This window comes from Delphinus delphis, chromosome 16 (genome assembly GCF_949987515.2).
Source record: "Delphinus delphis chromosome 16, mDelDel1.2, whole genome shotgun sequence".
NCBI lineage: Eukaryota > Metazoa > Chordata > Mammalia > Artiodactyla > Delphinidae > Delphinus > Delphinus delphis.
The window spans coordinates 60,219,512-60,247,291 of record NC_082698.1 but is presented as its reverse complement, the minus strand read 5'-3'; the positions used below and the strand labels follow the sequence as shown (position 1 = coordinate 60,247,291).

The 27,780-nt window shown below is 44.6% G+C and overlaps 2 protein-coding genes across 7 annotated transcripts in view; one reads left to right on the top strand and one right to left on the bottom strand.

Annotated features, from left to right (window-relative positions):
- The window catches only part of ASCC1 (activating signal cointegrator 1 complex subunit 1), a 122,292-nt gene extending 98,466 nt beyond the window's left edge, over nt 1-23,826 (bottom strand). Inside the window, exons 1-5 of one of the 4 annotated variants that reach the window (XM_069541538.1) lie at nt 23,758-23,826; nt 21,991-22,094; nt 20,038-20,212; nt 6,263-6,310; nt 329-740 (exon numbers count right to left, since the gene is read on the bottom strand). The gene's annotated coding sequence lies outside the window, so the exon portion shown is untranslated. Of the gene's footprint in view, nt 1-11; nt 124-328; nt 741-6,262; nt 6,311-20,037; nt 20,213-20,823; nt 20,938-21,990; nt 22,095-22,221; nt 22,377-23,757 lie in introns of those variants that run through there. The other 3 variants (XM_069541539.1, XM_060034833.2, XM_060034834.2) reach the window with 3 other exon arrangements.
- On the top strand, nt 157-14,004 carry ANAPC16 (anaphase promoting complex subunit 16). Of its 3 annotated transcripts, none has more exons than XM_060034837.2 (5): nt 157-260; nt 3,344-3,512; nt 8,938-9,012; nt 9,743-9,898; nt 11,918-14,004. In XM_060034837.2, the coding sequence occupies exons 2-4, from the start codon at nt 3,371-3,373 to the stop codon at nt 9,856-9,858; spliced, it is 333 nt and encodes a 110-aa protein (XP_059890820.1). In that variant the 5' UTR covers nt 157-260; nt 3,344-3,370; the 3' UTR covers nt 9,859-9,898; nt 11,918-14,004. The 3 variants fall into 3 exon arrangements, with proteins under 3 accessions (XP_059890820.1, XP_059890821.1, XP_059890819.1); XM_060034838.2 differs by having other exon boundaries at nt 11,904-14,004; XM_060034836.2 differs by lacking the exon at nt 11,918-14,004 and having other exon boundaries at nt 9,743-10,044.
- Nucleotides 23,827-27,780: the final 3,954 nt, after the last annotated feature.

Below are 27,780 nucleotides of genomic sequence, written 5' to 3'. Positions count from 1 at the left end.
AAAACGAGTACGTCAAAGCGAGCGAAGAGAAACTGGCTCCACTGCGGTAGGAAAACCTCCGTAGGCACGGCAAGCGAAAGACCCGGAAGGCCTCTTCGAGAACGCGTTCCCAGAGCCTCTCCGCCCCGACCACGCCCACCATTGCACGGGCACGCGCACGCCGCGGCCTCGAGCACGCCGCCGCTGTCGTCGCAGTAAACGCGGCCGCTCCGGTTGGCCTTGGGGGCGGGGCTGTAGAGGAACTTGCCAAAGCCGCAGAGGTAAGTGGTCGAGGGCTCAGGGACCCTCGGGAGCTTGGTGGAAAGGGAGTTGATCCCTGGGATCCTACCTGCTGGGACTAGTAAAATGGAGAAAGTAGGTGGAGAAACAGGAGCCTGCCGCAGAGGGCGTGTAAGAGGAAATTTCCTCAGGCCGCACCAGACTAGTGCGCATGCGGACCGAAGGTTGGCGCGTGCGCAGTGGGGCGGCGCCGATGTCGGCCCCTGGGGACCGGGGCCGGGGGGTAAACCGCTGGCATTCTGACCCCTCCGCTCTTCTGCCCCTTTCTCTCCAACCGACCTGTTTTTAGCTGCAGCATCTTTTTGAATGGTAATCCACCTCTTTGGAATGACTTCTTGATGATGGAGTTTAATGATTGCTTGTAATAATTTGCCATTGTACCAGGGTACTTCCTTCAGCGTCTTTTTGATACGGAGACTTTTTCAAAAGGAAGGATTCTTTTTAAGAACATAAGCTTGTATCTGCTAGGAAGGAAAGTAGTTTATGAATACGAGGTCATCCCTATCATACATGAAGTAAATGTGTTGATCATCTTATCACTGTGAACACAACCATGCTGTGTCTCCCCAAATAGCATTGCTCTCCTATAAGAATCTCTACTGCCAATAGTTCTGACTTCCTTGATAGGGTCAAATACTTCATCAGTATTTAAACATTCAAAAAAATTTTACTGAGCACCTACCTTAGGCTTGGCAGCCTAATGGGAGAAACAGTTGTGTAAATAGATCCGCAGAATAAGGAAGAAAAAGAAAACGGTAATGGACCAACCCTCATGACACCAAGCTTCTCTATCCCCTGCATAACCTTTGCTGAGCTGCTAGCTCTGTGTTCTGTTATTTGTTCATCATTCATTCAGGAAACATTGATCCAGGTTCTGTGCTAGGCTTTGAGGGTAGAAAGACAACTCTTTCCCCTTTTCCTAAGAAAGGGGTTCTTCCTAAGATCTTGAACCTTAAAGTGAAAGTGTGGAGTGCATTTTCCCTCTTCCTGAGCAGGCCCTTTCTCCTCTAGGATTCATTTGACATTGATACTCTATGTCAAATAGAAAGAATTAGGACTTTTCCCATGAGTAAGTGTGTTGAAACATAAGTATGAAAAACTGGGATCTGCAGAGGAAAAAAAAGATTCAGGAGTAAATATCCATCAGTGATTTTGGATAGCTAATATTAAGTATTTACTGTCCCTATAACTGTTCCAAATGCTTTAGTTATATTAACCTTCCTGACACCTCTGGTGTAGGTACTATCATTATCCCCATTTTAGAGATGAGGCAACTGAGAAGCAGAGAGGTTAAGTGATTTGTCCAAAGTCATACAGCAAGTTAAGTAAAAAAACCAGGACATGAACCTAGGCCAAGAGGCTTCAGAGTCTGAGCCCTTAACCAGTATGCTATTTTACCTCTCACATAGCACATGACATGCCAATAAAGCCATTGCTTAAAAAATGGCACGGCAGATAAGCTTAAAGTCCCTACACCTCAGTTTTGTTTTGTCATCTGTAAAATGGGGGAATCGGATTAGATGACCTTTAAGGAATCTTGTGATTCCTGTGAAATGTTTAACTCATTTAGCAAACATTTATTTAAATCAGCAGCTACTTAGTATAGGCCAAGCATAATGTTTGGTTCTGGTGATCAGAATGCCTGCCTTCATAGAGAAGTTACAAACTAGTGTTTATTGTTGGTTTCACTTTAACTCCTGTTACCACCTGCTGGTAGCATGCAAAATTTAACCTAAATCTTTAAAGCTAGAAATTACTTAGGTGTATCTTTCCACCTCAGCAGAAAACTGCTTATTTATGTTAAAGTTAGTGCTAATTCTGCACTCCACTTTTCAACCCTGGCTGTTTTGTGTATTTTTTTTTTATATCTTCTAATTCCTGTACCTTTTTTTTAAAATAAATTTATTTATTTTATTTTTGGCTGTGCTGGGTCTTCGTTGCTGCACGCAGGCTTTCTCTAGTCACGTTGAGTGGGCTTCTCACCACGGTGGCTTCTCTTGTTGCGGAGCATGGACTCTGGGCACGTGGGCTCAGTAGCTGTGGCTCAAGGGCTCTAGAGTGCAGGCTCAGTAGTTGTGGCACATGGGCTTACTTACTCCATGGCATGTGGTATCTTCCAGGACCAGGGTTCAAACACATGTCCCCTGCATTGGAAGGTGGATTCTTAACCACTGTGCCACCAGGGAAGCCCTGTTTTTTGTATTGAATGATAGTAGTTCTGAGTTTGCAGGAAGACTACAGTATTCTTTTTAGAAAACATAAACTTTTTAGAATCTTTTGTGAATGTGTAGTATAAGCTTCTGTTTTGAACTTTTTTAAGGAGTTGTGTATTCGGTACAGATTTTTCTCATTTACATTTTGACTTTTTGATTTTTTGATGTGACATAATATCAAACACTCACCATTCCTCTAATTCCTAATAGGCCTTGAATTCTAAGATCATTCCTGAACTATTAATATTTTGTTCCAGTTTTGGGCCGCCACCAAGTGATCAATTTGGGTATTACATTTGAATGAAAAAGTGGGGTTTTTTTGTGTTTTAGGTTTTTTTTAAATGAAAGGGCCAATATGTATTTCCTAACCAATTCCCCTTCCTTGGGAACAGAACACACTGTTATTCTGGAATTTTATTTGGAAAATTTTATAAGTGAATTTCTTGGTGTGGTTGGGTCAGGATGTGTCCAAGACAAACTATCCTATGAGGCATGGTTGTTTTATCCTCATATAATTCATTTCCTCAGTTAAATTGCTACCTTGGCACTGCCATATCACCACTTCATAACCCATAAATCACCCACAGTCAATCCCAAGTGACATAAACAGTTTGCTAATGGTAGGAAGTAGTGTTTCGAGTAGAAAAACTAAGAATAAACATATTTTCACTTAAAATCCTGAGTGACATTTTGGCCTGAGGCATCAGTAAAAGATCGTGGAGTACAGAGGGTAGAAAAAATTGGAGCTAATTCTTGACTAAACTGTATGCTGGCTTTTATGGCAGCTAGAATGAAATGTTGTCAATCTCACTTCCATAAACTTGCCAATTGCTGTTTTTCTTTCTCTGTAGTGAAGTGAGAATTCTACTAGAGAGGAGATGGCTGCCTCTTCATCATCCTCCTCAGCTGGTGGGGTCAGTGGAAGTTCTGTCACTGGATCTGGTTTCAGTGTCTCAGACCTTGCCCCACCACGGAAAGCCCTTTTCACCTACCCCAAAGGAGCTGGAGAGATGTTAGAAGGTGATCTCATGCTGCTTTTTGCTGAATAATTGGATTCAGACCTGCTATGAATATTAATTGTAAAGAAGCTATTAAGTGGATTAGAGATAAGTTTGCCCTGATTTCAGCTCCACATTTCATTTCTTGTCCCCATTTCAAAATAATATCTTTAAAACATAAATCTTTCTCTAAAATCAGAATTTTGGAGCTGAAAAAGACTTTGGAAATCAAGGAGGTCATCTAGTTATTTAGACCCAGAAAAGATAAAGTAATTTGACCATGTGAAAGGACAAAATCAGCACTGGAACCAGGAATTCTGTTGACCTCCTGCTCCAGTGTGCTTTATCTTGGCACCAGTCTGCTTCCCTATGGTTGGTAGGTTTGATATATTTTTTTCTAATATAATTCATCGACAGATAGATTAAGAGATCCTGAGAGGAAATAAAAACCAATTTACTACTCTTGTATGTGAAGATGACTCTCCTGGCCCTGGCCCAGGCCCATTGCAGGGCAGTGCTGTGTGGTTTTTCTAGCACTGGAGCTGGATTTGCATCAAATCATCCCCCATCTTATTCAGCACACATTTGCAAACTGGCTGGCCAAGATCGGGGCACAGGCTGTAAGCATGAAACAGCATTGGTTCCTAGAATTTATCAGATTCATGTCATTTTAGGATCTGGACCAATAAATTCTTAATAGGGAGCATAAAAATCACCAGAAGAGCTTATTTAAAGTATACCTTTCTTGGGCTTCCCTGGTGGCGCAGTGGTTGAGACTCTGCCTGCCAATGCAGGGGACACGGGTTCGAGCCCTGGCCTGGGAAGATCCCACATGCCGCGGAGCAGCTAGGCCCATGAGCCACAACTACTGAGCCTGCGCTCCGCAACAAGAGAGGCCGCGATAGTGAGTGGCCCCCGCGGGCTTCCATGTTGGTGCAGTGGTTGAGAGTCCGCCTGCCGATGCAGGGCCGCTGGGCCTGCGCTTCCGGAGCCTGTGCTCCGCAACGGGAGAGGCCCCAACAGTGAGAGGCCCGCGTACCACAAAAAAAAAAAAATGAGTGGCCCCCCGCTCGCCGCAACTAGAGAAAGCCCTCGCACAGAAACGAAGACCCAGCACAGTCAAAAATAAATAAATAAAATACTGAATACATAACTACTTTAAAAAATAATAATAAAAAATAAAGTGTACCTTTCTGGCTCACCTTAGAGATTCCAAATCAGTGTAGGTTACAGCACAGGAATCTCCATTTTGACCAACATCCAGGGGATTCTCATGAAAATGGTCCTTAACTGTTAAACTATTCATCATACCTTTTGAAAAAAATTAGCAAAGAACCTATCAAGGATTCAAAACCTACTTGATTCTAGCACATCTGTGCTTAATTATATATTGATCTTTTTTGCTTTAAATATTGCAAATTTCAGTAAGTATATTTAAAAATCTGGAAATGTCTTGAGAAAGGTACAAACTGTAGTTAAGAGTCGGCTTTTTGGGGTAATCTTTATTCATTTATATCAGGTATAATAAAAAGCAGAGGTTTGGATTAAGCCAGGACAAACAGAAGAATCATTTGTGACAGGAAAACTTGGGAAGACTGGAACCATAAGGCTTTTTAGAATTGGTTCAAGTCATGATTAGTAGACAACTGAATACTCAAGCTAGCATCACTGAGTCTGGAGGTAGCGAATATTTGGTGCCTTGTTTACCATATTTGGCGCTAAAAATAAATTATGACTTCAGTTATATGCAGCAGAGACCTGGTATTAAGGACGCTTCCCACAAAACAAACCAGAAGTTGGAGGAACTTAAATTGCTTAATGAGTTTTGTAGCAGCAGAAGAGGAATCATCATTTAACAATGGACCCTAAGATTGAAGTCATTTAAATTCTAGCTACAGGAGGAATTTAATACAGGAGGTACCTCCTTGGTCTCAAAGCTATCAGCATTCTTGGTCAGTGTACACCAGATTACTTGGAAACACTAAAGAAGAAAGGCTTCTAAAATTACTCTAAATGTTGATATTCTAACAAGTTATAGTTCTATCCACTTCTATTCCATCCCATTATGCTTCATGGGGGACTGTGTTGCCTTTCTATTGTAGAATGAATTTAAATTAAGTTTAAATTCACAGTGCACAGTTTTGATTCTCTTCCTCGGGTTTAAAGTTTCCCCTACATTTTAAAGCTGCTTACATTTAAGGACAGACTATGAAAACTTAGAGATGGTAGTCCTTGAACTATCCTGGTCAAATGAAGAATGTTAAATTGAAAAGAGTACCCTTAAATGTGAGTTAATAAGGATGCTAGTTTGGAAGCATCATCTACCATGTTTATAGGTGATACTATTATGCAAGTAATCTAACACACACGAACCTGACCATTTTTCTTACGGTAGTTTAATCGAATACAGGCAAAGCGTGTTTTGTTGGGCTTCGCAGAAACTGTGTTTTTTTTTTTTTTTTTTACAAATTGAAGATTTGTGGCAACCTTGCTTTGAACAAGTCTGTTGGCGCCATTTTTTCAACAGCACTTTGTGTCTCTGTGTCACATTTTGGTAATTCTCACAATATTTCAAACCCCCCATCAACAGAAAGATTACAATTCACTGAAGGCTCAATGATGGTTAGCATTTTTTAGCAATAAAGTATTTTTTAATTAAGGTACATACATTGTTTTTTTAGACATAATGCTATTGCACACTTAATAGACTACAGTATGGTATAAACATAACTTTTCTATGCAAGGGGAAACCAAAAAATTAGTGTGACTTGCCTTATTGCAGTTGTCTGGAACCGAGCCCACAATATCTCTGAGATATGCCTGTATGAAAATAGAGAAGGAATAGTTGCCTCTTCAGAGTAAGGAACAAAAGCAATTAGGAATCAAGGTTGAATGCTGTCTATAATCTTAACAGGTTAATCTGATCTTGCGCCCTCCTAAGTCTAGGATAATAAACCCAAATAACCTTGTGAATTAACTTTTTTGTGTACCTGCTCTTTGATAACAGACATCTCACATAAGCAGTATACTGTACAGGACTTTTCAGCATTCCCCTGCCCTTGGCTAGGATTGTCCTCACCCAGTTATTAGTAAGCAAATTAGAGACTGCCTTCCAGCCCAAAAGTGGCTGAATTTTAGTAACATTGTAGGCCACTGAAGCATAAATTATCTGCCGTTGTCTATTTTCCTGCTGTGAGGTAATATTCTTTTAAATGAATTTGTTAGCATCCTATTTATTGGAGTTGGCAATGGTGTTAGATTTGGACAATTTACTGAACTTTTCACCATTTATAACCTTTACTTGTCCCTTAAGAGGAAAGCTGATGTATTGCTACTTGGTGTGTTACAAAGGGTTTGATTACAATTTCTAAATGGAAGACAGATTGCGCCAGGCTGACTCCTCTGGAGAAATTCCAGGCTTTAGATTGGTACAGATATCACATCTAATAGGATGTGGCTAAGAAGCAGTAGACTTTGTGGTTAACACAGAGCTGCAAATCAGCAAAAGTGTGTTCCGCAGACATATAGAGTGGAAAAGTGATATGCAGGTGCCTTTTTGAAAGATTAGCTTACATCCTTTTGCTTTGAAGTTCATTACCAAGGGAAATATGCAAATGTTATAATTTAAGCATTTATCCTAATAACACCTGTGATTAAATGTAAGTGGGAGGTAGCACTTGCAAGAGCTTCCAAACAAATCTTGGCCTGGTCCTAACAGCCAGAATCCCCGCTGCCTTGTGTGAGATCCTAAAGTTCAGGATCAAACCACCTGAGAAGTGAGCTCTAATTCTCTATGCTTTGCTCTTCCTAAAATAAAACAAATTATAATTTGATCCTTTAAGCAAGCGTATGAATGCTGGCATATTTACACAAAAGAGGCATAATAAGTTGCATCATTAGTGTCAAATGTTCACACAGTCCCTCTTCCCACAGTGGGATTCATAAGTTATTTTCTGGCCATTGCCCTTATCTAAAAAACTCAGTAATATCATTAGCTTACCTAGATCTTTAAACTGGACAGCCAGTATAATATTTAGTTAATTGAAAATAAAAAATGTTTTGCTCAATTTAGATGATATGCTCACAAATGACTTACATTCAGCCAGAAGAATGGGGGTGGGAGGAGGGAATAGGATCATATCCCATGTAGCACAATATTTAGAAAAGAGGTTGGGTTTAAGGAATAACACTCTCCCCAAAGTCTACATCACTATATGAAAGAAACTATATTTTGAAATATTATTCAATATGTATATATCAATGCATAATATATTTCCATACATATGTATGGAAATAATTATATATATTATTTTTGCATCAGTTTTGAAGATAATATTAGAAGCCCTCTTGGTTGTATATTCAAGCCATTTGGATACAGTATCTATAGTTTTTCTTATTTTTTTTACCATGAGCTTCTGAAATAAGGTCTGCCTTGTGTGAAACTCAGCATGAAGCTAGGATGTGTTAGTCCTATCTCCTTGTCACTTAATACCTGGCTGACACACCAACCCATGATTGATGAGTGAGTGCGTGACACCCAGTAGTGCTGGCATGAACTACCGCCTAAAAAAGACAGCTGTGTCCCCTCCCTCCATTTGTTTTAGGATTTTTGCAATAAGATCTCTTCACCGAATGGTTTCAGGTACCCCTTTAAAAGTCACATTTTCCTACATGAGTTCTTTGCCTTTGGGGGTATGTTTTGCTGTATCAGCCCTTGCCTGACAAGGAAAAACATGAACTAGCTTATGTTTCAGTCATCTTTCAAGTACTGGGGTGACTGAGTTAGCTACCTTCTTGTAGCCAGTTCTTGGCACCAGTACAATGCTAGGTTCTGAAGTTGTACCATACCCTTATGGCCATGCAAATTGCAGTGTTTTGATTCAGCTGGAAAATCAAGGTTACAGTTGGCGTTTACAGAATGAAGCTTCCCAGCAGTGTTTTGTGATGGCCATAGTGATGTAATTTGAAATATAAAATATCAACAATAGCTATTTTTCCTCAGCTTTACTTTTTAGAATGAAAATGATTAAGAGTTTTGGTGTACCTTTGTATTTGGAAAGCATGGGAGCCACATGGCCAAATGTGTGAGCTGTCAGTGTTTGCTTGACATACACGATAGGAGAATATTAAGAAATTGTCAGGTTAGGATGGGGGAAATGTTGACCAGGACATCAAACTGGGGTTTCTTGTTTTTTTTTTTTTAACACTATTTTTAAACTCTTTTAACAAGTGGAGGGACTATTTTAATATTCTAGGTATAGAAGAAGTAGCTTTTCAACAGTGTTAATTCTAAGTGAAACAGAAGCCCTCTTTGTTTTAAGCCCTCTTAAAACTAGACCCCGATTGTAAAAGCAGGGAAAAGAATGGACATGTTTACTAGGTTTATCAGGCACCATTAGATTAAAATGGATTAGAGCAGATTAAAACTTTTCCTCTTCTCTTTGTAGATGGCTCTGAGAGATTCCTCTGTGAATCCGTTTTCAGCTATCAAGTGGCATCTACGCTTAAACAGGTGAAACATGGTAAGCACATGAGTGTTGTGTACTTAACTATGAGAATAAATTTATTGGGGGGTGGGAGAGGGGGACTTAGAAAGGTCAGAGTGCTCTGTAACAAAAACTCAGCAAGGCTATTTAAGTGGACTTTCCAAATTACCTGCAGACAAGAACATTCTACGGTCTTAATCCAGACATAATGTCCACATTGAGGCTTAAAGTTGAAGTCAAAGGGGTTAGTTTTCTAGGGGAGTTAATGCTTCCTACTCCGCTTGTATTGCTTTTTCCTCTCCTTTCTGAAACCTTCTTTTACTGTTGTCCTCCATTGGTTACCATCATTATCTGCATCTTTGGGTATTTATGTAAGTAATACCTCTTGGTCTAACTGGACTCTTAAGATCCTGGTAGCACCTTTTCTATTCCATCATCCCTCACCAGGTCTTCATTTATGCATCAGGGAACTCTGTTCACCCACCAGACCAGACCATTTCTCCATAGAGAGCATAATGTTGGGGGGGGGGGGAAGCTGCAATTGCCTGTAACCCTAGGTTTTTAGTATACAAATCACAAATTTAGTACACAAATGGAATGGAGGATAAGTACTACTTTTTTTCCCTTTTTTTTAAGATTAAGTCTTCTGACCAACATAGGGTAAGACCCCATTACTAGAATCTTGAGGGGGAAATCCTTTTAGAAATTATTTTTAAATCAGCCATCATGTTGGTGGTTGATATATCATCTCCTTGATTCTTTACAGATCAGCAAGTTGCTCGGATGGAAAAACTAGCTGGTCTGGTAGAAGAGCTGGAGGCAGATGAGTGGCGATTTAAACCCATTGAGCAGCTGCTGGGGTTCACACCCTCTTCAAGTTGACCTTGCCTGGACAGTCACCTCTGGGGCACAGCAAGTGCAGGTGCAGTGAGGAAATTTTCTTACAGCTTACATAGCCATCCAGAGATTCACAGCTCCATCACTGAATTGTTAATTCACATCCATACTTGGTTTCTCTGTATCTAACCACAAGCAACAAATACTTAAATGTGTGATCTTACAAGGAAATTTTTTGTTTATTTGTTTAAAAAAGTATTGAGAATCAGATTTAGGCAACTGGCATCACAGAAGCAGGAGGTCTGGGTTTAAGAGAGATTAATAAAACTTCACAAGCCAGGACACATGCCAGAATTGGCCAACAGAATGGCATCCCTCCTGTCAATTCATGCAGTTCCTAGAATCCTCACCAGTCAAGTCCGAGGTCAGGATCTGGAGTTATAAAATACAGCATTTCTTTTTTTTTTTTTTTTTTTTTGCGGTATGCGGGCCTCTCACTGTTGTGGCCTCTCCCATTGCGCCGGACGCGCAGGCTCAGTGGCCATGGCTCACAGGCCCAGCCGTTCCGCAGCATGTGGGATCTTCCCGGACCGGGGCACAAACCCGTGTCCCCTGCATCAGCAGGCGGACTCCCAACCACTGCGCCACCAGGGAAGCCCAAAAAATACAGCATTTCTGACCTAAAACCGTTCTTTTTGCAGATGAATGTGATTTCAACTCAGGACCTGTCCAAATTAGGAATTTTTTAATGTTTGGGATTTTTTTTCTATTTTTAGACATCTAATTCTATAGATTCTATCTTTTTCCAACCTCTAGGCATGCCAAATGCTGGCAAAAAGAATTGCTTTTTTTTTTTTTTTTTTTTTTTTTGCGGTACGCGGGCCTCTCCCGTTGTGGAGCACAGGCTCCAGACGCGCAGGCCCAAGCATCCATGGCTCACGGGCCCAGCCGCTCCACGGCATATGGGATCCTCCCGGACTGGGGCACAAACCCACGTCCCCTGCATTAGCAGGCAGACTCTTAACCACTGCACCACCAGGGAAGCCCAAAGAATTGCTTTTTGAATGTTGAAGTTCTGGTAAAAATAAAGCAGTGAGCAAAATCCTTTTAAACACAGAAATCCTGAGTTCATCTTGTTGGTGGGCTCAGGCAATTCTGTAGCAAATAAATCCTTTGAAAGAGCTCCAGATTGGTTTCTTTATCCTTTCAAAGCCTCAGGGATTTGGGATAGGGGAAAGAGGTCAAATTACTTTTTATAAGAAGGGAATGTAAAAACCATTTCTCCTAAGTAAATGGTAGATTTGCTTTCTCTCAGGGATATTTGTCTTTTTCGAAGTATATGAATTTATCATCAATATCTGAGTAGGTTTTTTACCATGAAAAGGAAAAACCTGGAAAGCTAAGAGGTGTCTTTTGTTTTCCCTCATGGGACCCCAGGGTCCACACTGCACAGTTAGGAGAATCATTTATTAAATTGTATGCAAATTTTGCCTCAGACAGCATTTGCCTTTCTCCTCATTAATAACTTGTACCTGACCTGCTTAGAGTTGGTTAATTATGAATAAATAAGATTCCAGTAGCAATTGGCCTTAATCTCAGGAGTTCAGAATGTTTTAACACATAGTATATAACAGGCAGGTGGTGACCTCATTGCGTCGAAAAGGAATCTGAGCACAGGGAAGTTAAAGACCTGCTCGTGGCCACGTAGCCCAGACAGAAGAAAATCTTGGCACTTGGAATGGATTGCAGTTGATTGACAATTCAGCCCACTAACCTTGTCTCTGAAGCACATCAGAACACAAAAATTACCAGTCCTCAAACTCACCTATTTCCATATTAATACTTCTTAACCTAAACTAGTTCCATATTTGAAAGCCATTGAGTTTCCTAACATTGTCCTTTTTGGCATCAACCATCTTTATGATTACCAAAGGAAAAATTTTAAATACGTAGTCTGCAATAAACCTTTAAATCATATTTTCAGTGACAGTTCAGAAGCAATCAGTAACTTTCTCTCATTTGATTTATGTAACTGTACAGCACAGACACTGTATTACCTCATCGTTACCCTTTGGTATTTGAACTTACAGAATTTTTTTCTCAGGCTTCCGGTGGCGCAGTGGTTAAGAATCCGCCTGCCAATGCAGGGGACACGGGTTCAAGCCCTGGTCCGGGAAGATCCCACATGCCGCGGAGCAACTAAGCCCGTGTGCCACAACTACTGAGCCCACGCGCCACATCTACTGAAGCCTGCGCACTCTAGAGCCCGTGCTCTGCAACAACAGAAGCTACCACAGTGAGAAGCCCGCGCACCACAATGAAGAGTAGCCCCTGCTCACGGCAACTAGAGAAAGCCCGCGCACAGCAACGAAGACCCAACACAGCCAAAACTAATAAATAAACAAAAATAATAAAATAAATAAATAAATACATTTATATTGTTTAGGGATTTTATAGCTTCATAGCTTTCCTTAATTTCTCCCAGATATACAATTACATTAGCATAGTTCATTAAAAAAAAAAAGAATTGTTTTCTCTTTAAGTTGGACATTTCCTTTTATGACGTTAGAAATTGAAGAGATCCTAGAGTTGAGCAGAAATACTTTCTGAAGCACCTTTCCCAGTGAAGATTCAGCTTCTACTTGAGTGCTGCCAGGAATGAGACCCTCACTATTTGAGGATGGCCCCTCCCTCTCTGCACCTTTCTGTTGGTCATTATGTCTCATCCACAACTCCTATTGCCATGTTTTGGGCTTGAAAATGGACCTGTTGTTGCTCATCTTTCATCCCCTCTGCACTCATTATGTGCCAGCCACTCACAGGCATTAATCATAATCCTTTCAGTAATGCTGTAAGATGTGTAACACCTCCTAATACAGAAGAGGAACTTGAAGCACAAAGCAGGCATTACTACATGCTAAGGCTGCATAGCTAAGTAAATGGCCAAGTCTGGATTTGAACTCAAAGTCTGCCAGACTCCAAAGCTAAGATTATTTTAGTTGAATCATGTGGCATCCCATTGAGCCCAACCCAGGGCCTCGTACAAAGGAAAATCCTAAAACCTTCTTTTTTCTTTTTAATGATAAAATGAATTAACTACCTGGAGGAAATAAGCCTTGCCACTACCCTCCCTTCTTCCAGTGCTTGTTGATAAAGAGTCTTAAGTACAATGAAGGCCTCTTTCTTTAAGAACTGATAGGAATTAGGGGCTTCCCTGGTGGCACAGAACCCACCTGCCAATGCAGGGGACACGGGTTCGAGCCCTGGTGCGGGAAGATCCCACATGCTGCAGAGCAACTAAGCCCATGTGCCAAAACTACTGAGCCTGCCCTCTAGAGCCCGCGCGCCACAACTACTGAAGCCCATGCACCTAGAGCCCGTGCTCTGCAACAGGAGAAGCCACTGCAATGAGAAGCCTGCACACCACAACAAAGAGTAGCCCCCCGCTCACCGCAACTAGAGAAAGCCCGCACGCAGCAACGAAGACAAAACACAGCCAAAAATAAAAATAAATAAATTTATTTAAAAAAAAACAGATAGGAATTAGCTATATGTTAGTATCTACCTAACCTTTTAAGATTCAGTATGATGAAATGTAGTTAGATGCTTAAGGGGTACCTACCCAAGTGAGCAAGGAGGAAGGCAAGAGGGCAGATGGCAGCTAACGACCAGGACTGCACAGACAGCCATCCTAAGAGAACGGATGGTAACGGTGCCTCAGTGCACAAACACTTTGCAGCTTCTAAAGCATTTTCATATATGTCGTGTCTTTAGTCCCTCATCAACGCTGTGAGATAAATGAGGCAGGTAGTTTACAGTTGAAGAAACCAGTACAGAGAAGGTAAGGTACCAAGATTATTATCCAAATTATAGTTAATAATATAGGCCTTTCAAATCTTTGTCTCTGTGCCTTCTAGTTCATCATATACTAGAAAATCTGAAGGTAGAACTTGCTGTTAATAAAGAATTGTTCATGTTGGTTTGATACATAATTCCATATAAGTGTTTTGTCTCATGGTAATGATACATAAATAGTAAACTTAAATAAAGCTGGTTTGGGGACTTCCCTGGTTGGTCCAGTGGTTAAGACTCCACGCTCCCAATGTAGGGGCCCCGGGTTCGATCCCTGGTCAGGGAACTAGATCCTGCATGCTGCAACTACAGATCCCGCATGCCGCAACTAAGACCCAGCACAGCCAAATAAATAAATAAATATTTTTTAAAAAATAAATAAATCTGGCTTTACTTTTATGTAGTCAAAAATCTTACTTTCTGACTTTATCCAGGATCAGCATTAAAGTCCTCAGTTTTCACTGATAAGCTTTAATGTGTTAGTTATCAGTGCCATCGCATGGCTGATACTGACCTGGAATGACAGTGGTCTGGAACTCTAAATCACGTTCCTGACCCTGGGACCTCTCTGCTCTGTCCATTTGCTTGCAGCCTGTGGCTTCCCTTCCCCCAAATGGTTGGGAGGCTTTGAATCTCTTGTTCCCCATCAGAACACCAGACACTGAAGTGGTAGAAACTTTGGACCTTAAGGCCAAACCAAAGGTAGAAGAAAGGAGATAGGACCAGGGGATGCCTATCATCCACAACAAAGAGGAGGAACCTGCCCAAGGATGTGGTTCCCTTTCAGGCAAACCCAAGAGATACTACACTTGGAGGAGAAGGCCATTCTGCCTCTCCCTCTCCTTTTGCCAAAGCACCTAACTTTGCCTAAAATACCTTGCCTGGCCTCCTTGTAATTGCCCAAAGTTCCAACCAAGACAGATCCTTTCCACAAAAGAGAAAAGGCTTAACTGACAGATACATGGGAAAGTTTTGGGTTGCAGGCAGAGTACAGATGATACCAGATCTTCTCCTGTTTCCCAGAGCTGAGTTTGGGATGGAGATGGCACCAAGGGTGGAGAAGAGTGGGAGAATGAGACGGGAGCAGGATGCTTCGCCACCAGCCTGCCTTGTTAATTTGCATCTGGTCAAAGAGGGAGTCTGAGAATTTTAGAGCTGAATAGAACAGACCTTAGAGATCATCTAGTTCATCCCCCTGGTTGACAAATAGGACGTTGGGACCCTGTCTGTGTCATTCATTGCTGTATATTCAGTACCTAGAACACTACCTGGCACATAGTAGGTGTGCTACAGGTATTTACTGAGTGAATGAATTTGTTGCATGTTTACCCTGTTTTAGAAGCTGTGCTAGCTACTTACAGTGCAGCATCCAGAGTGGAGAAAAGCCTAACGTAATTGAGGTAGGTGGTGGGCAGAGCCAAGACAATAAGCCAGAGCTCAGCCCAGAGTTCTCCATAATGCTCTACTGACAAGTGGAAGCTGTGGAACAAACGGAAACTGTGTCCAAAACAGCCATGGTAGGAGCCTGGGCAAATGATGCTGGTGGCCCGCTGCCCTTCTCATAGGCTCCTGCACGTGGGCCCAATGGTAGTCCCACATGTCAGCATCCATGAGCTGGTCTCCACCTCTCCAGATACTTTAATTTCTGCAGCCTGTCAAGTCGCCCTAGAGAAGCTGTTTATCCAGAATCCGCTTACTTCATTTTTATAATACAAGCTCTTTAGGGAAGGTAATGAAACAATATAGTTTGTTACCAGCAACAACAGAGAGGATGTTTCTTTCCAAACGTCTTTTACTCATTTCACAGACATTTCTTGAGCACTTACTATGTGTTTAGCATCTGCTAATGCTGAGGATATGCTGTCAAACAAAACACAGTCATCAGCCTCAAGTTTATAAATATATTAAGAAAGAGAAAAGAGCAATTTTCAGTGTAAAAAACTGTCTGATAACAGAAAGCAGAAATGCTGTAAAATCAGAGACAGCTAATGCAGCTGAGCAGGGGTCAGAGAAGACTTCCTAGGAGGATGGTGTTTAGGCTGAGACCTGAAGAACAAGTAGGTGGGGTGGGAAGGAAAGACTTTCTAGATGGAAGGAACAAAATATGCAAAGGCTCAAGAGTGAGGAAGGACATCGTGCTTCTGTGGGGCTGCAGGTGCTTTGTTATGGCTAATTCATAGAGTATAAGGACAAGATGATAGATTTTATCTGAGAGTTACTCAAGAAGTAGCATATATGGGACTTCGTGACTGGTCAAACTTGGAGAACTCAGGGAGGACACCCGGGTTTCTTGTGTCAGTAGCTGACGGACTGGATTCTATTCACTGAGACAGGAGTACAGGGAGAGAGGCAGGCTCAAGGAGATGTCCAGCAGGCAGGTGACTCTATGGTCTACATATAGTTCAGGAGAGTGAGCTGGGCTAGAGTTAGATTTGGGACTCACCCACCTAGAGACATGCAACCAAAGGTGGGCATGGATGGTATTGCCCAGGGAGAGAGCCCACAGAGTAAGAAGAGAATTGGAACCCTGGCATCTAAGGCAGCGGTCCCCAACCTTTTTGGCACCAAGGACCGGTTTCGTGGAAGACAGTTTTTCCACGGATGGTGGGGGGCGATGGTTCAGGCGGTAATGCGAGTGACAGGGAGCAGCAGATGAAGCTTCGCTTGTTCGCCCGCCGCTCATCTCCTGCTGTTGTCCTAACAGGCCACGGACCGGTACGGTGGCCCAGGGGTTGGGGACCCCTGATCTAAGGGACAGGAAGAGGAGGGGGAGGAGCCCAGGAAAGCAACTGGCAGGAAGTAACCAGAGACAGCCAGAAAATGAGGAATGTGGTATCAGGGAAACCAGGAGAAAGGATGTTTTAAGAAGGAGACTGCTGGACTTCCCTGGTGGCGCAGTAGTTAAGAATCTGCCTGCCAGTGCAAGGGACACGGGTTCGGGCCCGGGTCCGGGAAGATCCCACATGCCGTGGAGCAGCTAAGCCCGTACGCCACAACCACTGAGCCTGCGCTCTGGAGCCCGCGAGCCACAACTACTGAAGCCCGCGCGCCTAGAGCTTGTGCTCCACAACAGGAGAGGCCACTGCAATAAGCGGCCTATGTATGCACTGCAGCAAGGAATGGCCCCCACTTGCTGCAACTGGAGAAGGCCCGCGTGCAGCAACGAGGACCTGATGTGGCCATAAATAAATAAATAAACAAATAAGTAAATAAATAAATAAAATTATTAAAAAAAAAAAAAAAAAAAAGAAGGAGCCTGCTGCAAATACCAGTATCTGGTATAGCCAAGCAATGAGCTGACGGGGGTGGAGAAGGCCTTGGGATTTTACCTAGGAACTTGTTGGTGACCTTGTCTCAAGAGCAGCCACCTTTGTGGTACAGCGGGGGCAGAGCCAGACTGCTGTGGCTGGGAGGGTGAGTGGAAGGTGAAAATACGGGGCCAAATCTAGGCAACATCTTTAAGAAGTTCAGTGGGAAGCAGAGGCAAAAATGGGGGACAAAGAGGGTGATGGTTAAAGGAGGACGCATAGTCAAGACGTTTGTTCTGGGGATAGGTCAAAGAGAAAGAGGGCATGATTGAGGGTGTAAGGTCCCTGAGGAAGTGGAAGGGATGGGAGCCAGAGCCCAGCTGGAGCGATTACCCTTAGAGGGAGGGAGGGTAAAAGGATAGTGCTGATGCGGGTAAATGTGTCGGTGAGGTGGCAGGAAGGTAAGGGAGTTCCCATCAGATGGCTTCTGTGTTCTCTGTGATGGAGGAGGCAAATTGGTGTATGGCCTGCGGCAGGAGCAGGACAAAGCAGGAGCAGTGGGCTTGGGAATGGTCCCTGTGAAGAATGGGAGGGAGCTGACCAGGGTCAGAGGATTGCCAAGCACATTCAGGGGCCATTTCCAGTCTGAGTCCCTGAATTTGCAGTGGCACCAATTGTTGGGGAAGTATACCAGCAACTCCGGGCAGCCTGGCAGTAGGAATGGAAAAAATGAATAGTTGGTGGTTACAGTCTTACACGGTAAGGGCAAGGGGGTAAGCAAATTGTTGGTCTAGGGCTAGCAAGGGAAGGAAGTGAAAACAAGAAGAGTTTACAAGAGAGAAATTATTAGAAGAGTCAGACATTTCTTGAGGGCCTACTATGTCTCTGGTAATATGTAGTCAATAGAAGTACAAAGATGGAGCAATAGTTCCCAAACCTAGCTGTGCCTCAGAACCAAGCTTAATAAAAATACTCCCTGGTTTCATTCCTGGGGTCCAGTAGGTCTATGGCTGGGGGTCTCGTGTGACCCTCCTGCAGCCAGTTTTGGAAACCACTTGGACCAATGAAAAAGCAGACAAGTAAACACATATGGAATCTATACAGCACCATAACTCCATGACTCTGGTCTATATGGGGTGCTGTGGAAGCCAAGAAGTCTTGGAGGTGGGAAAGAAGGGGAGATAACAAGGAAACTTTCCTAGAGAAGGTGAGCCTGGGCCTGAACATGCCTGTTCAATTGGGGTTAGAGGGGAATAAGCCAGAGAACCATTCCAAGTACAGGGAACAGCACGTGCATAGGCAGGGCCGCATTCATGGAACTCCAAGTCATTTGGTGTGGCTGGAGCTGAGCATGTAAACAGGGGAGGGGTGCGACCTCTCAGAAGAAGGAAGCAAGAACCAGATTGTTTTGAGCCTCATTCACCGTGCTCTACTTTCCATCAAAAGAGCATTTCTCTGACACGGACAGGGTACACCTGAGAAAAAGGCCAACAATCCTGACTTTTACAATAAGTAACTTAGGAAGCAGGCTCCTCAAGACCTGGAAGGGTTAGACCCTTAGGCTGGTATGACGCATCAGAGGTGGTCTTTACAGACCACTAGGCAGTACTGTTCACAGTATTTTTGCTCTGGCTGGAAAGTAAATATTTACAGATTTGTATTTATTTACTTATTTTTAGGGAAAGGCAGATGTTCTAAGCTCAGAATTATTGAAGGAGCCTCCCTTCTGGGCTCTGAGCCAAACCAGGATAAGAGGCAGCTTGAAGGGATCAAATATAAAGTATATGGACATTGCGGAGAGATGTTTTTCCCCCCAAATGGTTTCTCCTCCTTCCTTCCCTGGCCCCGGAGGCCTGAAGTAAAATCCCACACCCTCTCTCCCCCTCCTTGTTCTCAGAAGTCTCCAGGCATATATTTGAAGATAAACCACACAAGCATGGGCATTTCATCTGTTTAGCAAACCCAAAGGTCATGTTTGCGGGCTGTTGAAGTCAGACTCTACCCACGTAACTTTCTGCAGTCTCCAAAATATAGTAAATCTGGAATCTTCTGTGAAGTCAGGGCAACTTAGCTCTCCAACATAGTGCCTCGAGGACAACCTAGGACTTCCTATCCTGGACCAGTGTCACTGCCCAGAGAAGACTCAAGGCTCATTCTGTGATCCTGCTTCAATGCTCAAGGCTACAGTGCTTTTTGAAAGCACTCCTGATCATGAAAAGGAAAATCAGACTCTCAGCCAGCCTGAGATTGCAGCTGGAGGACCAGGTGCTATGGCCTCCAGAGACCTATGGACTTAGGAGCCAGGAAGAAAGCAGGACATCATCCCCATGCCATCTCTCAGTACAGTGGAGTATTCATTCCGAGAGCTAGAAAAGAAGCAGAAGGGGGGATGGAGGACCAGGGAGGAGGGCCGCGCCTTGTTGTCTGGGAGCATAAGCTCTGGCTGCGCCTGTAGTTAAGCCTTATCCACTATGCTGCAGCCAAGGGGCATCCTTATTAGGCAAATAGAAAAGCAGGGCCTTAACCTCAGCGTTCTGCAGCTCTTCATGACCCCGGGGATCACTGAGTCCAAGGACAGAGAAACCATCTCCCATTCTGAGCCTCTGCAGTCTCTTTTGAGTCCTGCTGGCTTTGTGGCCAAAATGAACTTTCCATGAAAAAGAGTTAGGCTCCTGGAAGGTGCCAATTTAATACTCTTCAATTTAAAGGCTGCCAAGGGGGATGGGAAAGGCTTCAGTAATGAAGGCATGAGTGACCATGAGGGCCTGGGCTCAGCACCCACACCTCTCATTTTGGCGCAATAGCTCTCAGGGTAGGTACAAGTCATACCCAGGCACTGGGGACTCATCATGGTTAATATATACTGAAGAGTAACTATATGTGGGGCATTGTGCTAAGTACTTCACACACATGGTGTCATTCACTCACTGGGAGAGGGCAACAGAAAGGCCATGTGGGGCAGAAGAAACCACCAAGCAATGGCAGGAAAGAATCCCATAGACTAAGAGCTGAAGGGCCTTAGCAACTGTATTCATTTGAGCTAGGGCTGCCATAAGAGCCTACTAGGGCGGCCATAACAAAGTACACAGACTGAGCAGCTTAAACAGAAACTTAATAGTCTCACAGTTCTGAGGTCTAGAAGTCCAAGATCAAGATGCCACCGTGGTTGGTTCCTGCTGGAGGCTGTGCAGGAAGGGATCTGTTCCAGGCCTCTCTCCTTGGCTTGTAGATGACCATCTTCTCCCAATGTCTCTTTACATCATCATCACTCTATGCATGTGTCTGTGTCCAAATTTCCCCTTTTTATAAAGATACCAGTCATATTAGATTAGGGTTCACCCTACTGAACCTCACTTTAACTCAACTACCTCTATTGAGTTCTATCCCCAAATAAGATCACATTCTAAGGTACCGAAGTTAAGACTTCAACATGTAAATTTTGAGGAGGGACACAATTCCACCTGTAACAGCAATGATGTCTAACCAAATCCTCTACTTTTATAAATGAGGGTATTGAAGCCTTGAGTAGGAAAGTGACTTGCACAGGGTCACACAGCAAATTGGAAAAACTAAGACTAGAACCCAGGTCTTTGGGGGCTGCAAGTTTTGTGCAGATTTCCCTGGAGTAGCCGCACTGCCAGCTTTGGGAAGCTCCTTCTCCAAGAAAGGAATCCCTGAGCTTGGATAAGTATGGGAAGCACCCAGTCGAATCTCTTTATAGGCATGGGGTGAGGACACACTAAAACTCTCTTACAAACCAATATTTGGGAAAACACTCTGAAATGCCAGAGTGGAAGGAGCCCTATTAAAAGAGCTTAATATAAGCACTGGGGTTTATTTTCAATGGCCAGGCCCTTCATTAAGGAGGCAGATATGTGGTGTGTTATAAAAGAAGAGCTTTGCTCCTTACTTGTAGCCCCCAGTAGCGCAGGGAGCCAGAGTATGGCTGGGTGCTGGCTGCTCACAGACTCTCCCTGACTGTCCACTCTCTCCGGGCTCGTCTCTGCCTCAAGGCTGGCATCTGGCCATTCTGCAATCAGTTGTGAGAACTCACTAAGAAAACTCTTTTGAAAGTCTCACGCAACGTTAAGGAGCAACATGGGTTTAAGAGCCTTGCTCTCGCAGCTTCAAAAACGAGGAGGCAAAAATTGAGATTGAATATAGTATGGAAGTGTGGGTGACACCAAACCGCAGATGAGTTGATAGGCTGCGGGGAAGGAAGTGAAAAGTTCACCTTGTCCTTCCCTGTAACGGAGGGCTGTTGGTTTTGCAGAGGTTTGCTTTTTAAAAATTTTTTCATTCAATAAAAATAGCTCGGTGGGACAACATATTATAGCATTCGTGGAAATAAAAACTAGGAACCACATCATAGGATGTTCTGCTCCAAACTTGGCCCTGGTTCCCCAGGCAGCTCCCAGTTCCTTTTGATTTATGCAGCAGCCGTGGAGGCCCTCACCCCGTCCCAGGTGGGGCCTGGACTTAAGGGAGGAAGGGAGGAGATGGTCCAGAGGCATCAGCTGTTTCCCTGCACATGAGCCAAGACCCTCGCCTCAGCTAGAAACTCAGCTTTGTCCCCTGTGTCTGCCTTCCGCACTGTGAAAAGTTTCCATCACAAAGGGTTGATTCAGGAAACCAAGGTTAGAGGCAAACGGTCTTATTTGAAAATGGTGAAGGCCAGCCAGGCTTTGGGCTTCCTGCATTGATTGCTCTCCTGGGGCCTGGGACCAACCCACCAGGGTGGGGCAGGCAGCTCTGCAGGTTACAGGATGTGAAAGTGGGGACTGAGGTTAGGAAAAAGAATAAAAGGCTAGGACCAGAACACACCCAGCAGAAGGCCATGTGCAGTTCTCCTCTTCAGGGTTTCCTGTGGGTACACTGAGAACATTGTGTTCTGGCTGTGAACTTACCCGGCTGAGCCGGCTCCAGACTCCGCCCCTGGGTCCTAGTGCTGCCTCTCGCTATCCTCGGCCTTAGGTCACCTGCACCGCGTAAAGCCCACTGAAGGACCCCAGGAGGCCACTTCCACTGTGCCCTCCCTACTGGGTGAGCCTCCAGTGACCAGACTGTGAGCACTTACCTTCCCATTCATCCTGAAGCATCTTCGACTTGCTTGGCACTGTCACATAATAGCATCTCATGTTCCTCATGACAAAACCTCCTTCAGATGACAAAACTGAGGCTCTGGGAAATTGGGAGGAACAACCGAGATCAGTAATTCAAGGTTTTTGGACCCAGATCTCCTGACACTTTAGGGGTAACTATTTAAAGACCAGCACTTCAAACCCTTGAAATGAATGTAAGCCTTTACCTTCAAAGTTTCTCTCCAGATGAATTTGACAGTAAGGTGATTTCTTAACGAATTCTCCAAAACAGCTAAAAGCTCTGGCGTGTGGTGTAGAGCTGACCAGAGGAAACTGGAGAGCCCAGTGCTCTGTCTGCCCTGTGTCTCAGCTCCCTGGACCTGCCACCAGACGCCTATGTGCAGCCCCACACTAGGCCTGGATTGTTCTGGGCCTGGGTAGGGTCCTGAAACTCAGAGGCAGATGCTGGGCTCCAGCCCAAGTAGCCAAGGATCAATGGGCCAGGAGAGAGGGAAAGGGACTCAGGAAGGGGGTTGAACTCTCTGGTTAGAAGAGATTTTTTTCCGTTTTTAAACTGGCTTCTGGATCATCAATTCCTCTACTAGGCGGTGAGTCTCTTTTTCCAAGTCATCTTTGTACCCTGTGGGTATGCTTGTCCTTGATAAACGGTTGTTGAACGACCTGAGTGGAAGTCACTCACCGGAAGGCCCTGCCTGTAGCCATGGATCACAGTCTTTCCCAACTGCACATTGAGCACCTACTGTGTACTAAGTTAACAATGATTGATAAAGGGCACACAATTGCTAAAAACAAATGTACAAACAAAGGAGAGGCAGCCATGGCGTCTACCCCTCCCAGAGATCACAGTCTAGTGGAAAGAAAGGCATTCAATAAGCAAGAACAATCCCAAGGGTCCAGGGTTATCCTAGGTGGAGTCCAGAGTGCTGTGGGTGAGCACAGAGCAGGGAGACCTAAGAACATTGGGGGCCCAGGAAAGTCCTCGAGGGAGAGCTCTTCAAACTGAGACCCAAAGGGCAGTTAGGAATTAGCCAGACAGAGGAGCCTGGGAAAGGGAGCTTCAAGCAAAGGTAACAGTGCTTGTGAAGACCTGGAATTTAGAGATCAGATGGCTCATTGATAGAACTGAGAATAGTCTTCTATGTCTACTGAACACCACCAGTGGGAAATCTAGTTCTCACTCCAGGGGAGAACCCAGGCATTGTTATTGTCCATAAAAAAGGAATCCTACTACTTCTCTGTGGCCTTCCCCTAGGCCCTAGACTCCAAACCAGAGAAATCCTAAAAGCTGACTGGGATATATCTTGAGGCAGGAAGGCCATGACTGTGGCCAGAAGGGGCAGGTACTAGTCCAGGCACTGGGACCCTGGACTGAGATATTGGGCAAGTCACTTCCGACCTTCCTCTGGATCTCAATTTCAGGCTTTATGTATTCTCAGTAGTTAGCCTGACAGTTAGACCTTCCTGAATTAATGAATGACTGCAGTTTCCATCTGGAAAAAGACTTCTTCCAGTGCTAAGATTCTGGGTTTGGAACTCACAGTCAGTCATTCCCAGGATTCTTTTGGCAACAGAAGTGCCATGACAGGAAGGAGGACAGTGCCCAGCACACCCACAGCAAATGTTTGTTGAATGAATGACTGCTCTCCCTGAAGTCACTCTAAAAGCTTTGATGGATCCTTGCTTCTCTCAACAGCTGCTCTGATCTCCATCACTCCTAACCCTGTGCAGTCATTATCACTCACCTACTTCATAGGCAGACATCAGATTCCGTTGTGAAAATAAACCCTAGATCTTGCCTTTAGTGCTCCATCCTAGGGGAAGAAGATGGAAGATGACTGCAGGAAGCTGAGAGGCAGTGTAAGGAAGAAAGAGAAAGGCCTAAGATGGTCAGAGTCTGAAAATCAGTGCACATTCTCACGTAACACTCCCTGTCTTAGAAACTCCAAACTTGCCAAGAGCTCTGCCCCCTCCGGTGAACAGCTAGAACTCACCAGGGCTTGCTGGAAGAGCTCTGGAAATGGACAAGCGCTCCCTGAGCCACCACATTCCCTACTTGCCCTGAATCAGGCGCTATGGTGAGGGCAAGAGTTCCCAGCTGGGCACACCCTGAAATGCATTTTCCCTCTTCTGTGGGTTTCCAGGCTAGCCCGCAGAAGCCTGATTCATCCACAACCGCAGTGAAACATAGAATTAATTCTGGCTATACCCTGGGTGAGCTAGGCCATTATGGCAACCAAACCACTACTTACAGCATTATTTTGTTGGGAAAATGTGTTCTGAGCTCCAAGCAACCAAATTATAAGTGGGACATAGGCACACCCAGTTTCAAACCCCAGTTTTAACACTTCCTAACCATGTGGTCCTGGGCAAGGCACCATCCTCCCCAGCCTTAGTTTCCTGCTTTGTAAAAGAATACCTCCTTTAGGAGGTTGGAGTGCTGACTGAATAGACCCCCATGAAAGTGCCCCATGGCCCTGGGCAGACGTCTCGCTCCTGCCTTTCACAGGAACTTTTGGAGGGAGACCTGGAGATATGACTCCAAACACAGTGCCTCTGAGGAGGGTTTACCCAGCTTGCATGGTGGCAGCATTACCACTGTACTCAGCCTCAGAGCAAGTATTTCTGAGATAAATGAGCTGCTGTCTTAGAAATCACAGAACATTCTTCATCTTTGACCTTCTCCAGGCTTGTATTGGCTTCTCTGAGCCAAGAAACTTCTCCTGCCCCAACTCAGCTCCCTCTCTCCCAATCTCTCCATGAACAGCATTGTTCTGGTTTCCTTTGCTCCTGATCCTAGTCAGGGGCTTCGCCTCCAGAAGGGGCCAGAAGCCCTGGCCTTTCACCCAAGCCTGGAAGTGAGCCCACAAGAACAAGCAGGAGGAGGGCACAGACCCAGGCGGCACCGCCGGGCCCTGCGAAAGGCAGACTCCCCCTGCCGCCTTTGGCTTTGGCCCCTCCTTGCTCTGTTTGTTTCCAAGCTGCAGCCAGAACGGTCTGTACCCAAAGGATGGTGAAACAGCCAAGGAATCCGTAGGGTCCTAAAGGTCGACCTCCTTCCTTTCCTTGCCCTTGTTCCCAAAAGTTAAGGTTTCCTGGTCTTGGGCTCCTTGTCCCCTACCCAGGGTCACAGGCACTGTGGAGGTCAGTCATCTTGAATGAGCCTCCCCTACACTGCCCTGTGCTTCCCACATTCCATTTCCACAGCCATCCTCACTTCTCCCCATTTGGAACCACAGAGCCTTCCCAGACCCTTCCCCCATCTGTCCAGGAGCTGCAGTACTTCTCACTGGGTCTCCACTGCTGCAGCCCCACCCCACCTCTTTATCCAACCCCCAACCCCACCCGCAATCCTGCAATAGCCAAAACACAAAAAGAGCTCATGGTAAAAATCCGATTTCCAGGGCTTCCTTGGTGGCGCAGTGGTTGAGAATCCGCCTGCCAATGCAGGGGACACGGGTTCGAGCCCTGGTCCGGGAAAATCCCACATGTCGCGGAGCAACTAAGCCCGTGCGCCACAACTACTGAGCCTGTACTCTGGAGCCCGCGAGCCACAACTACCGAGCTCGAGTGCTGCAACTACTGAAGCCCGCATGCCTAGAGCCCGTGCTCCACAGTAAGAGAAGCCACCGCAATGAGAAGCCCACGCACCATGACGAAGAGTAGCCCCCACTCGCCACAATTAGAGAAAGCCCATGCATAGCAACGAAGACCCAACACAGCCAAATAATAATAATAATAAATAAATAAAATTTATTTTTTAAAAAAATCCTATTTCCAGTGTTTCTACAAAGCAAAATAAAGGTAACCTTACTTTTTAACCTGAAAAAAAAAACACGATATAACGTGAAAAACTAAAAGCCTCTCCCACCCCTCCATCCCTCAGAGATAACCTCTGGGGGCAGTTTTTCCAGTATCCTTCTAGATGTTTTCTCTGCACATGTAAGTGTGTGTCTGCAGGGGAATGTCCTCTGTTTTTCTTTCAAAATGAGATTAGAGGTTACAAATTGTTCTACAACTTGTTCTTTTTGCCCAACAACGTATCGGGCATTTTTCCAAAACTGACGTCACTCTTTTTAACACCCACATAATACTCCATGATTTGGATGTACTATAGTTTATTTAACTGTTATCCTGCCACAGACACTCAAGGTGTTTTTTTTTTTTTCAGTTTTCTCCCATCACTATCTAACTGGTTCCTGGCCTCAGGTCTCAAACCTCTGATCTGCCTCCCACACCACTGCTTGATTGCAACACCAAGTCTGACTATCATTCCCAGCTCAGCTGTTTTCCTTGCATTAGGGTTATTCACAGGGTGTCTTATCTTCCCTCCTAGGTCTTAAGCTCAGGACAGGGTGTTTGCCTTGGAGGTCCTGACACGGAACACTAGGCCTGTCAACTCCGCAGTTTTTGAGCCAATCTCAGTGCTGCCCTGGGGAAGTAGAAGGAGGTTCTCAGGCCACATGGATACTCATTTTCTTTTTCATATATATGTGTTGGGAACTCTGGGGACCTGGCTTTGTGCAGGGCACTGGAGCTCCGGGATGAAACAGATACAGACCTTGGCAAGCTTACAGTTTAATGGGAAAGACAGGCATTGTACATCCACACAGATAAATACATGGATAATTACATATGGGATGAGTACTTTGAAAGGAAACAACAGAGGAGAAGGGATGGGGCCACCAGGAGAGAGGGCCAGTGAAGCCAGCAGACCATGGGATCTGGTTCCCATTCCAGGCCACTTCCCCTTTAATCTTCTCATCTGACAAGAAGGGAAATACCTCTTTCAGTTTTAACTTTCTGTGATAATAATACACACTATCAGAGTTCAGGGCAAGTAGAGTTCCCCACTGCCTGATAGGGGTCAAGGGAGACTTCTCACTGACATCACATTGGCCTTGAGCCACAGGCAAGCTCTACTGCCATTCGATTCCGGGCCGAATACTTGTTGAGCATATACCATATGTATCTAACATATAGAGGTTAGGGGTGTGTGTGTGTTGGGGGTAGTTGTGGTGGTGAGTGTTTAAAGATTTAAAATAGGTGACCTCTGAAGGAGTTTACAAATTGATGGAGCATCAGACCCAGGATAGGATAATTTCAATATACATCAAGTGAGAGGAGAGCGACACATCCACAGCTCTGGGAACTGAGCACTGGCTTCAAAGGCAAGCAGTTCTGGACTGGACTCCCTGGCCCTGCACTCCCCGGCCAGGGGACATGGAGCTTCCCAAGTGTGCTCAAAAGGGGCTCCTGGAGGGCCCTGAGCTGAGACAAGCTTGGAGTGTGAGTCAGAAGGAGCTAGAAGGGCATCTGGGAAAAGTAATCTGTGTGAAGATGGGAACAAGCTGGAAGGGAAAACACTTGAGACCACAGAGGAAAAGCATCCCACGGGGCACAGGGCACCTGGGCGAAGTCAATTATACCAGCCTGGAAAGAAAAATCCAAGCCAAAAAGAGCATTTTAAGGAGGGCAAGCAGCCCCCATTCTCCTCCCCATGGGCCAAGGATTTCATGCCCTAGAGAGGGCACCAGATGGGAGGAGACAGAAATCTGCTGTCACCTCTGCCAGTCTCACCTCCATATCTATGTGTCTGTTTCTCTTTGGAGTGATTAAAAATACTGTAAATTATATGCTTACACTTTGTTGATGTTCTCTTTATGATCCACTGTACATGGCTGTATATATTTTGCACATCTACATACATATTACTGTGCAAAGTTGTATACACAAAGCCAGGCATACTGTACTTTATGGAAAATTTA